The sequence below is a fragment of the Garra rufa genome, chromosome 24 (genome assembly GCF_049309525.1).
Source record: "Garra rufa chromosome 24, GarRuf1.0, whole genome shotgun sequence".
Taxonomy (NCBI): domain Eukaryota; kingdom Metazoa; phylum Chordata; class Actinopteri; order Cypriniformes; family Cyprinidae; genus Garra; species Garra rufa.
The window spans coordinates 30,818,019-30,831,577 of NC_133384.1; the positions used below are offsets into that span (position 1 = coordinate 30,818,019).

The 13,559-nt window shown below is 33.1% G+C and overlaps 1 protein-coding gene across 1 annotated transcript in view; it reads right to left on the reverse strand.

The window, feature by feature from the left end:
- LOC141300277 (RNA-binding Raly-like protein) overlaps positions 1-13,559 on the reverse strand; it is an 88,325-nt gene that overhangs the window by 23,208 nt on the left and 51,558 nt on the right. The window contains exon 2 of the mRNA XM_073830597.1: positions 5,317-5,392. Coding sequence (XP_073686698.1) covers positions 5,317-5,392 — 76 coding nt within the window. The remainder of the gene's footprint in view (positions 1-5,316; positions 5,393-13,559) is intronic.

The following is a 13,559-nucleotide window of genomic DNA, read 5'->3' on the forward strand; positions in this document are numbered from 1 at the left end:
CTGCACATACTATCTGTTCTATGCGTTTTTCCCAACCTCCAGGCATCTAAAATGACTTACACCATTCACATGCAAGACAACTCTATACCTGACATATCATGGGACACTGAAGATTGCAGAGTTTGAATAGTCTCTCCCTGGTGGTTATAGCATGAATAAAATCTATGAATATTGTACACATATGATGAATAAATTCATGAACCAATTTGGGTCTGAGTTTTTCCCTTTTCCCTATACCGTCTTCGCAACATTCCCCACACATACACATTTATCCACATATACATTAATATCTGTCAAACCGTACACGTAATTATAAACATATACATCCATCTCTGTCAGATAATACACAGCCGTTATACACATGTACATTCATTTCTATTAAATCATACCTTACACCTGAGGCCTAAACCTGCCCCTCATCTTCATCACCTTGGCCTACACACATGACCCTTTAGCACTCTTCCATTACCATTCTGTTACATTACTCACAAATCAAAAAGAAAAAACTGTATTATTTCAGTTCATAAAACAAAATATAATAATATATATATAAATTAAAAAGTAAATATAAAATGTATAATGTTTTAAGTGTATACATTTTGATTTCATTTAATTTCATGCTATTTATTTGTAATCTAATTTAATATTTTTTTACAGATTACATGTAATCTGGATTCCATAACTAGATTCTAAAAATGAAGCAATTTTAATTTAATTTAATTTAAAGTACTACAGACTACAGTTACTTTTTACTGATAACATGATTATATATTATTCATATTAAAATGTAAACATATTATATAAGTTTAAAATAAATATTTGAAAAATTATGCATCACATTCGCATTTTCACAATTCTCTGACATAGCTGACGTTGCTTAATAAACAAGTTTGGTTGGCTGAGACACAACTATTTGAAAATCTGGAATCTGAGGGTGCAAATATAATCTAAATATTGAGAAAATCACCTTTAAAGTTGTCCAAATAAAGTTCTTAGCAATGCATATTACTAATCAAAAATTAAGTTTTGATATATGTACAGTAGGAAATTTACAAAATAACTTCATGGAACATGATCTTTACTCAATATCCTAATGATTTTGGGCATAAAAGAAAAATCGATTATTTTGACCCATACAATGTATTTTTTGGCTATTGCTACAAATATACCAATGCTATATAAAACTGGTTTTGTGGTCCAGGGTGTGTGTATAGGTTCAATTTTTTTATTACACTACAAGTTCATGTTAATTTTATAAATATATGATAATTCATTTATGTTTTTCTAATTATTTTTTTCTAGAGGATAACGTGCACTAATGTTTAATTGTGTACAATAACATCAGGACAACAATTAAGGAGGCAAGCAAGGTCAAACGTAATGCAATTGTGTATTTAAATACATTGCATGCATATTATAAATATCCTGTCAACTATAAAAACTGGAATGAGGATGATTTGGGGGTCATCTAACTCATTATATTCCATTATAGGCATCTCTTCGTTTCTTCGACCATTTCATTCCAAACTAATTAACATTCAAAGCTCTCCTTTGTTGGTTTCCTCCTGTTCTGCTCTCCTAATTAGCCCTACCTCAGATTACGTAACGGATTGGGTTTGAATTAGCTGATTTGAAATGCAAATCAAGACTTAATGAATAACAGAAATATAATGAGAGTGAGAAATAAAGAATTAAAATGCAATCATGTAACACAAAAAACTTGGATAGGCACTCTTTCAGACTCATAAGTAACTGAATTGCCAAAAATAATCCATAATTCATTATGTCATTACTACAATTCTATTTTTTTTTTGGCTAAGTGCAAATAAAAGAAGGAAAAAAAAAAACATTTTCATTGCATTCATTGACAAAAACATAAAAAGCAAACAGCTCTAATCCAGTAATTGTTTCACAGTCAAATCACTATTTATTTAACATTTAGTTAGTGTTTATTGTTTGCTATAAAACAGCTCTGAATCCCTATAAAATCTTTTCAATACAGGAGTAAATGCCTAATACCCTTTCAAACATTGATTTTTCACTCATTTTCTGCTTGGTTAGTTTTCACCGATGTGTCTGGAGAGCTTTTCACTTCCTATAAGGGTTCAACCATCTAACCGAACCTGCGAGACACAACTGCAACTTCAGCAATTGAACGAATGTGCTGATAATCGCAGACCCCGGGCTGTTCTGTTATCTAAACCTGATAATATGACAAATGTGCTGACGGCTTCATTCAGCCACACCGACCAGACTTTAATCCGCTCTATCTCAGCTCTCCTAACAAGGGAGAATGTAAGAACAGCGAATGCATTTCATTTACACTGCACTATGCTATCTGAAGTAAAATGCACAGTCCATTTGTAGCCTATGTATAGTATTTACAGATTTACAGTTGAAGTCAAAAGTTTAAATACACCATGCAGAATCCACAAAATGTTAATTATTTTACCAAAATGAGAGGGAGCATAGAAAATGCATGTTTTTTTTTTTTTGTTTAGTACTCCCCTGAATAAGATATTTTACATAAAAGACATTTACATATAGTCCACAACAGTAAATAACAATTGAATTTATAAAAATGACCCCGTTCAAAAGTTTACATACTCTTGATTCTATCCACTGTGATTTTTTATTTATTTTTTTGGTTCATGAGGCCCTTGTTTGTCCTGAACAGTTAAACTGCCCGCTGTTCTTCAGAAAAATCCTTCAGGTCCCACAAATTCTTTAGTTTTTCAACTTTTTTGTGTATTTGAACCCTTTCCAATAATGACTGTACGATTTTGAGATCAATTTTTCACACTGAGGACAACTGAGGGCTCATAACACTCACTGATGCTTCAGAAAAAAACACAAAGCATTAACAGCTGGGGGTGTAAACATTTGAACAGAAAGAAGATGTGTACATTTTTCTTATTTTACCTAAATATATATTTTTTTCCATTTAGTACTGCCCCTCAGAAGCTACAGAAGATACTTAAATATTTCCCAGAAGACAAAATAAGTAAAATTTAAACTGATCTTTAAATTCCAAAAGTTTTCACCCCGTGTCTCTTGACGCATTGTGTTTCCTTCTGAAGCATCAGTGATTGTTTAAACCTTCTGTAATAATTCCTCAGTTGTCCTCTGTGTGAAAACATGCATCTCAAAATCATACAGTCATTGTTGGAAAGGGTTAAAATACACAAAAATGCTGAAAACCCAAAAATTTGTGGGACCTGAAGGATTTATCTGAAGAACAACAAGCAGTGTAACTGTTCAGGACTACCAATAGCCTGTTCTATCACCAGACCACGTTATGACTTCGTCATGATTCGTGGTCTGGGAACCACATGTTCAGAGCCATATAAAAAGAGAGTTGCGACACTTCCATAGGCTTCCATAGGAACTGAGGAATGCGGAAGTAAAGCGTGTCATGGAGCGGTCAATAGTTCCAAACAACCAATAGCTCCTCCATTGAAGCCCATTCATTTCAGCGCTTCACAAGCACAGTCGCAAGTATATTGAAGAAATTACTGCATTTCTTTACATTTTAACGCATCAGTTGACCTCTCGAAAAACTGGCCAATAGTGGTGTTTTATGAAGCGTGTTATAGTTAATGTTTATCGTTAAAAAATAAACAGTTAAACTGTAAATGCAGCTGGATAAAGTGAGAAACACCGTAATAATGACCATAACCAGATACTAGTTGTCATATTTTTATGTTTTTAGTCTTTCTGCAATCTTTCTCTCACTGTAGGAGGTTGAATGAGTTTCAGTAAAGACTGCATTCAAGAAACACAATAAAAATGTATGCTGAATGCAATTCGTTGCCTTGTGTTTTTTAAACATTATTTTCATCTTTTCTATTATGTTAAATGCCATTTTTGCTTGCCTTTTATAATATTCACTTATGTTGTATATTTGAATATCATAAAACAAGAGTAAATTACTTTTTTTTAAATTTAACATTAAATCGTTAAATCGAAACATACTGTATAAAAAAAGAGTGTTTGATCATGTCCAAATACACATGCAGATGTATTTAACCTTAAATATTACACTAACTGTAATATAAATACTATATTAGAAAATGTTATCTTTTAAATGGTCAGGATCATTATTGCACATATTAAGTACAAAAAAACCTCCTCAAAATATTTACTAAATAGAACTTAACTATATATATTACAGTTATTTAATTGAATAAAAGTTACACTTAAGGAGTTTGGTCACATTTGACTGCCAAAGAGTATGAGAACATATTAATTATGTCTCTTTATCACTCCCCAGAATAAAATGCGATTGTAAAGCGTATTCAGAGAAGTTATCAATACACAATCAATGCACATTATGTGTTAATAATTACTCGAAATTGCTGCAAATATAGTAAAACTGCTGTCTATCCTATTTAACTCCATTCAAACACATTGACAGCGCGGAGCTGTTTGGAACTATTGAGAGCTCCATGAACCACGTGACCGTGCGGCGGCGAGATCAAAGCGTGTCGCAACTCTCTTTTTATATGGCTCTGCACATGTTCATTTTCTCGTATTTGAGGCGTGGTTTACGAATGCCCAGAGCCGTTTATTGGGCGATACGAATGTCTATCAAATGCGCTGTGCGTAGCTCATAGCCAATCGTTTCAATTATACCGGATGACGTATGTAGAGCGAACGCCAAAAGTTGCTCTTTTTTCAAAATAAACTTGCGTTCTAATGTCATTTGTCGCGTCGGGTCGCGCCGCTCGCGTCCAGTGACAGACACGAAAGATAACTTTGCGTCTGCTGCCATGCTGGATCCTTCGGTGAGTCGCATAGAAGGCGTCATCGTCTTGCTGCTCCCTCCCCGTTCTGTGATTGGTTCCCTATCTTAGGTGAAAATTAGGTCCATGGTTTCCAGACTGACTAGAAGCGTGAATAAAATCGCGCTGCGCAAGGCAGTATGGGGACACCCAGGCTAGACTACCAAGGGACTCATGAACAACTATCGCTAAAATAAAAACAAAACAAAAACATGGATTCTGTGGATTCTTCAATTAACAACACAGTATTAAGAATCAAGTGTGTGTAAACTTTTGACGGGGTCATTTTTTTGTCATAAATTCAATTCATTTTCTCTTGTGGACTATATTTAAACATCTTTTACGTGAAATATCTTACTCAGATCAGTACTAAATAAAAAATAACAAGCATTTTCTATGATCCCTCTTGTTTTGGTAAAATAATTAACATTTTGCAGATTCTGCAAGGTGTATGTAAACTTTTGACCTCAACTGTAGGTTCAGTGCCATGTTGTCCTATTTATATAGCAGCCTTTTAATAGGAAACACTCACCTGTAGACAGCAGTCAGGGGTCGTTTGGATCCTGCTTTAGGCCTGTAGGGTTTCGGCTCTCCGGCCATGTTAATATCTGCAGAAACACAGAAGAATTCAGAATCAAGCACCTGTAGTAATGAGTTCTCGTTGCAGGTTGTCGCTTTTGGTTTTCAAACCACGGCCGGGCAAGCAAATCCATGCAACTTCGCTCTGAATCAGCCTTTAATGACTCGAACGTGGTAGGGAGAACAATGTGGTGCCTGTTTGATGTTCAGCAAATAATTTGGAGCCCTGGGATTGTAAAACAAGAAAAAAACATATCCTGTATTCTAAAAATACTGCAGAAGTTTGTTTTCCCAAATATCTGTGCTCTAAAAGTCATCTTGTGCAATCTACTTCTTGAATAACAACAGAATGAGATCTATATGAGAAACGCAGTCCATTACAAACACATATAGCGGGGAAATTTTTTTTTGGAAGGGAACATTTCGTGAATCGGCATTGCATGCAAATTGCTGATAGTAGCAAGCTTTTGATGGTGCAGTGCTAGTTTAGGTAATGTGGTCCAAAATGGTAAGTGAATTTGTGCGATATTGATTTAAATAATTTGAAATATTTTTGCTTGAAAAGTATGCATTGGTGGTCTTCTATCTTGTAAAACAAATCCCACTTGGTTTGGTGTTTTGTTAACTCATGCAATGCCATTCATAAATTTTTAAAGGAACACTAAACCCAAAAAAGACTGATTAAAGCAATATTGTGGATAGAGGATTCATAATTTAGTTGAAAACAATGGTTTGAATTTAAAAAAATCTTAATGATGGATTTGTTTCTTAAAAGCATGCAGCTTTTCAAGACATTAATTGATGAACTGGAGTTGAGTGGATTATTGTGATGTTTCATCAGCTGTTTGGACTCTAATTCCGACGGCACCCATTCACTGCAGAGGATCTATTGGCGAGTAAATGATCCAAATCTGTTCTGATGAAGAAACAAACTCATCTACATCTTGGATGGCTTGCAAAATTTTCATTATTTGGTGAAATATTCCTTTTTGGGGTTCACTGTCTAAGAATTCTTCTAAGAAGATTTAATTTCAGATAATTTTGTGCAATGCTTATCCACACTCAGTATATCTTTCAAGGAACTATGAAAACCTGCACTAAAACAACTTAATTTCACTCCTGTGGTAAAAGAAAGAAAAGGAATGAATAGGAAGGTAAGGAATGCTGAAGAACTTGACCTTGATGCAACTATATATGCACATTAAAGCATTTTTTATCACTTCATCATCCTCGAGTGATAACACAAGGTACAAAACATCGATGAGACTTTATCTCAACTATCTGACCCACACAACCCAGCACTCCTGTCTACAGCATTTATCACAAAAACACTCCACCGCTGCGATACAAGCGAATTCAGAGGGGAAACTCTGCCACAGAAATGCTTTAAGATAAATGCGATATGGCTATATTCACACCTTGTACCGCAGCTATGAAATCTCATACTGATGATAGATAAGGACAGACTGTGCCTTGTGGTTAGTAACAGCTTGAGCTGTGGAAATTATGCATTACTTGCTCACAAACGGATCCTCTGCAGTGAATGGGTGCCGTCAGAATGAAAGTCCAAACAGCTGATAAAAACATCACAATAATCCACAAGTAATTCACACCACTCCAGTCCATCAGTTAATGTCTTGTGAAGTGAGAATCTGTGTGTTTGTAATAAAACAAATTCATTATTAAGAGGTTTTAACTTTAAACCATTGCCTCTGAAAAAATAGGACCTTATGATTACAGAATTCAGTCATAAAAACAGAATTTACTCTATAACACGGAATGTCACGGAATTTGACAAATTTGAGATGAATAAATCAAAAGTATGAGCATTTTCATGAGCATTTTAACATTTCTTTTAAGAAAACTATTGGCATGTCATATACAAACAGCAACTTAAAGGTCTTCACAGCAACCCATCAAATTAAAAGTTTAGTTTAACTTGAAGAAACTCTGACAGAAATATATTATTTGATGTAATGACAGTAGTACAACTAATATTACAATTATTATTAAAACATTAATCTTTAAGGAATATTTAACAGAATTTATCAGATAAAATGTAAATACACAACAGAGTCACGATGCAGGCAGGAACACACGAACAACGACGTAAATAAAAGACGTATATTTAATAAATCCAACGGAATACAGGCAGACACAGGAACACCAGGGGAAAACATCCATATAACACTAAAGACCGACAAGAGTACTGGGAAAACACACACCTTAAATAGACAGACTAATTACAAACACAGGTGCAGACAATAAGGGAGAAACCAAAAACACTCAGAACTGCGGGGGAAAATGGGAAAAACCAACAAGAAAGTCCGGGGGTGTGACAAACACAGCATTTTTTTTTAAATAAAATCAACTAATTAGAGATGCTTTTGATTATTACTATTTAATGAAACCATTAAAATGGAATTCAGAAAATTAACAGAAAATAGAATTTGAGAAGAAAAAAAATTTAATGGGGCCTTTAAAATTATTATTATTTTTTTTTACTTTTAATAAATTGCTGTTATTTTGTTAAGTTTCATGATTTCAATTAATTAGATGTGCTTTTTTGATTATTGCAAAGTGTAAATACACCACACAGTATTTCAGAAAAAAGAGAAATAACTTTTTTTAATAAAGTCAATTAATTAGAGACTATTAAATGAACAGAAAACAAAATTGTCAAAATAAAAATGAATTAGAGAAAAAAAACTACATAAAAGTAGAGATTTTCTTTTTAAATAAAATCAATTAATTAGATATTAACTTTTAAATTGCTATTTCAATTAAACTATTAAATTCAGAAAAATTAACAGAAAACAGAATTTGATAGAAAAAATTAAAAAGTATTTCACAGTGCCTTAACGTATTTTTTTGTTAAACTTTTAAGAAATTGCTGTTAAATCATTAGGTTTAATAATGTCAATAAATTACACTTGCTTTTGATAAATGTAAAATGTAAATTCACAACACTTTATTTCTGAAAAAATAAATATAATTTAAAAATTATTAAATTAACAGAAAACTGAATTTAGAAAAAAATAAAAAATAAATTCGAGAAAAAATTAACGAGTATTTCATAAGACCTTAAAATGTCATTTTTCATTAAACTTAATAAATTGCTGTTAAATTGTTAAGTTTCATTAGTTCAATCAATTAGAATGCTTTTTGATTAATGTGAAATGTAAATACACAACACAGTATTTCTGAAAAAAGAGAAATAAAAGTAATTAGTTATAAAATCTATTAATCAGAGATGCTTTGGAATCCATAAAATTAACAGAAAACACAGAATTTGGTAAAACGTAAAACTGAACTTTTAATAAATTGCTGATAAATTATTAAGTTTCATGATTTCAGTTAATCAGACAAGCTTTTTGATTGATATTTTTTAATTTACCCATTAAAATAAAGTCTAGAAAAATTAAAAAATTGGAATTTTTTTTTTTTTTAGTAAGCAACAGTTTAAAGTTAAAACTGTCTTAATGTCAGATATTTTTTTTCATTCAGCTTTTTGCTTCACAAAACGTAAAATTTTGTACTAGAGTGGTGTGGATTATTGTGAGGTTTTTATCAGCTGTTTGGACTCTCATTCTGATGGCACCTATTCACTGCAAATTTCTCCAAATCTATTCCAATTTAACAAACACACTAAGCATAAGCAAGGACGTTTTGTCATGTTTACAAAGCTTCTTGCGCTTCTTGGTGTTACTGGATCAAACCGAGAGGATAAAATATGACAGAAAACATAAAGCCTTTTCAGAAAGCATCTCCTCGCAGAAATCCTGTTATTTATGCTGATCTGGGGTAAATGCTCAAGCACAAAGTGACTCAGACACGGCCTAGCCGACGTCACTTCTTCAAACAGCATCCTTTATGAGAATCCCATTTAATAAAGCGCTTGTTTGCTTGCTTCAGACGTATGCGGTACCCGCGCAAGGGCGTCTGTCCAATAAAGCAGAGAGATGCAAGAGAGTGACGTCTATGTTTCATTTTTTCGCTGATTGATGATAGGCACAGAGGGGACGCAGCTCTGGCCACAAGGGAAAATTTTCATTCATTTGCATTTGTTCGCCGGACTTCTAATGGTTGCCTGGAGACAGGCCGAGCCGAGAGGAGCTCTCCGTGGTCCTGAACTCTCACTGTTTGGATCGTAGCTCCATGAAAGCTTTCTATTGAGACGGGCACTCACAAAGAGACATGCACGGCATCTGAAACAAGTCCTATTTAAAAACAAGTCTTTATTCACAAACATTTGTTATTTAACATGTTTCAATAAGTATTTAGACTAGGGCTGTCAGTCGATTAAAAATGTTACCTAATAAATTACATAATGTGTCGATTAAATAAATTTGCAAGATTATTTAAAGCTATTTTTGTGTTATCATTGTGGGGAAAAAAAATTAGTCATCTTTTATTTACATTTGAACAAAAAGTGGCATGTCCAAAATTATTCATACCCTTCTCAATAATCAATAGAAAAGCCTTTATTGGCTATTACAGCAATCAAACGCTTCCTATAATTGCTGACCAGCTTTTTGCATGTCTCCACTGGTATTTTTTCATATTCATCTTTAGCGATGAGCTCCAACTCTTTCAGGTTGGAGGGTCTCCTTGCGACCATCCTGTTTTTTTAGCTCCCTCCACAGATTCTCAATTGGATTTAAGTCAGGACTCTTTAATCTAAAACATTTAGATATGGTCTTATAGCCCTTTCCTGACTTGTGAGCAGCCACAATGCGGAGCCGCAGATTCTCAGTGAGCTCTTTTGTCTTTGCCATGACTGTCCACAAACCAACAGCAGATAGCTTCTGTTTTTCACCTGTTGAGTTGATTAAAACAGCTGTTCCCAATGAATCAAGGTAATTAGGATGCTTTAGAACAGCTTGGACTATTTGGAATGGTAAAGAACTTTGGATTTTCCCATAGACTGTAACAGTTTGCAAAAGGTATGAATAATTTATAGACATGGCACTTTTTGTTCAAATGTAAATAAAAGCTGAGAAATATTTTTTTCATAATGATTCCACTCTTGTACATCGTCTTACTTTTTTGTTGTTGTTGTTGTTGTTGTTAATGAAATGATGATAAGAAACTAAATCTGCCAGTAGGTGATGGTAAATATCTTTACGAGTTATTCACTCATTTTGTTCAAACAGCTCATTCATTCAGGAATGAAGTAAATGGCTCTTTTTTTTTTTTGAATGGGCTTTTGAATCATTGATTCACATGATTCGTTCAAAACACGGATTCATTCAGAAATTAAATACAACTGTGTTGGTCAGAGATGCACAACTATTCTGCTAACTGAACCGTTCTATAAAATCACATTTAAGCTCCTGATAGATCGGGACAAAATCAGCCTAGGTGTCATATTATTCTTGTGCCCATATGATATTGTGTGATAAATATAAATATGAGACAAAACACAGAGGCATATTTCTACACCAATATCTTGAATTTTATAAATTCATAAATGCAGTTGTTGCCCTGCATCATATTTGTCAACAGTTAACAATATGAAATATTATGTACAGGTCTAGGGGCGGGGCCAGTGCATTAACTGCATTAAAATATTTTAATCAGGTTATATTTTCATAACTAATTAAGTTAACGCGTTAAACTGATAGCCCTAATTTAGACAGTTCAAAATGACACAAATGGCATGGCATTAGATAAAGTATTCAAACTAAGTGGTATTTTTGTTTATGCACAAACACAGTTTTCAAGCATTTTCTACAAATAAATTCATTCCAAATGATATGAAATAGATATACTATTCAAAATGAAGACAGAAAGCATCTGGTTGTCAAACGCTGGTAGAACATGTCCATAGTTAATGTGATGAGACCGTCTCCTGTGTAATCATTTTAATCTAACAGGCAACTCTCAAGAACGAAAAGCTGCTTTTATTTCTCTGTATAAAAACAACCTCTGTTTCTCAGCACCTTGTCTGATCTCTTATCAGTTTGACCTTACAAACACACCACAAACATAGACATGTACAAGCAGTAAATCACAAAAATGCTGCAATTTCTGTGCATTAGCCTGCTGTAAGGAAATTGTGATATGAGGGAAACCCAATGCAAAATAATAAAAAAAAAAACATACACAAGGATATCAACACAAAAAAGCTTATCAAAAAACAACAACATGTGAAACAGCTCTCATATCTTCAGCTGTGCATGCAATCAAACTCTATTGTATTTTATTCAGTAAGCATTATGGCTTATACTACTGCAATATTTATCCCAGAGTGTGTTGTGTAACTCACACTCCTGTGCTTGTTTATGTATCACAAAACTGTAATTTTCCTATTGAAACTATGTTGTGTACTTTTGCTTATCGTTTGGCCCGTGCAGTTCAGTGTAATATGCAATTCATGATCACTACTTTTCCATTGTAAAGGCATTTGAGAACCACTGTGTTAAGATGCAATCATTTCTAAGATCAAAATACATTTAAAAAAAAAAAAGGAGAGTGAGAAGGGGGTGAGTGGTGAAAGTGAATTATGTGCAGAATGGATGTGAAACAAACTGAATCTACGAATTTATATTACAAGTGATGCTTGTGCACTGCTGTTATTCTGTTTGAAACTGGAATGCAGTGGAGGAAACACAAAAACACACCTAAATATAGAGTGAAAACTGGCAGCCTGTTATTTACAACTAATTGTTGTAGGACTGTGAAGGGTTTATTTTGTCGTTATTGCTGACTGACTGGGCATTATCCCACTAAAATATGTATTAATATAACTGAACTTAAAAATAATTAATGTATGACTATGAGGGATTATTTTGTGACCATTACTGGCTGACTGGGCATTATCCCACTTACAAAAATAAAATAAAATAAAATAAAATAAAATAAAATAATAAAATAAAATAAAATAAAATAAAATAAAATAAAATAAAATAAAATAAAATAAAATAAAATAAAATAAAATACATGTATTAATAAAATTAAACATAAAACATAATTATTGTATATATGAAGGGTTTATTTTGTGATCCACATTGGCTGACTGTGCATTATCCCACTTCCATAAAATAAAATAAAATAAAATAAAATAAAATAAAATAAAATAAAATAATGAACTGCAAAATACATGTATTAATAAAATTAAACATAACATATAATTATTGCATAATATGAAGGGTTTATTTTGTGATCCACACTGGCTGACTGGGCATTATCCCACTTTAAAAAAAATAAAAACTGTAAAAAAATAAATTATGTATCTATAAATGCATCTATAAATGATTAAAATAAAGTAAATATTTCTTTTAAATTATTTTAAAATTAATTTATAACTAATTTTAGTTAAATTAATGATAACAATATGTTTTACATAAATTATAATAATAATAATATTTTACATAGGCAAGTAGCACAACAGTCTGAACCAAGTTATGAATCAAATAAAAAGTGAATTATTTTAAAATAAACCACTGCCACTTATTTAACATTTGCAAAACTATTCTGACCAATCAGAATCAAGTATTCCAACAAGCTGCCTAACATACATATATACTCCCAGCTGGGTGCTGAATTATCCTCAGTTGCCATCTGTTTTACTGCTTGCTAAACAGAAGAGCAAGCAGACTGCTGCTTACAGCCAACCCTTCATTTTCTTCCACTTAGCACACTGTCACGTCTGAAAGTCACAAGCGCAAGGTACACGCTCACATACCTTAATATAGCACACAAACACTCTCTAGCAGCCATATACGTCTACATGTGGCATCTATTCAAAACCTGATCCTCAGCAGGAGGTACACAGATAATTATGTTGACACATCTGATAAATGACATGAATTGTGGTGTACATGTCCATCCATCCCAGTGTTTTCACCAGCAAAATACAGCATCTAATTCTCATCTCGTCTACTTTTAAGGTGCTACTTAAGGAAATTCAACACAAGCACATGAAGCGCCATGAAAGAGCCAATGCTGAGATTTTCTGTGGCTTACTTCAGCATTCATTTAAAATTCCTTTAGTGACCTAATTAAATGTGCCATGTCTGGCTACACTTACACTTGTATCTGCACTTTATTTCTTGCACATTTGAGTCTACATGACTTGGTCAGAGAAATGTTAAACATCAGCACTGCAGGGACCTCCGTAGGCAGACCGGCCTCATGGCATCCTTGAAACCCTAACTCCGAAAACCCTAAAAGCTGCAGACAATATGTGAT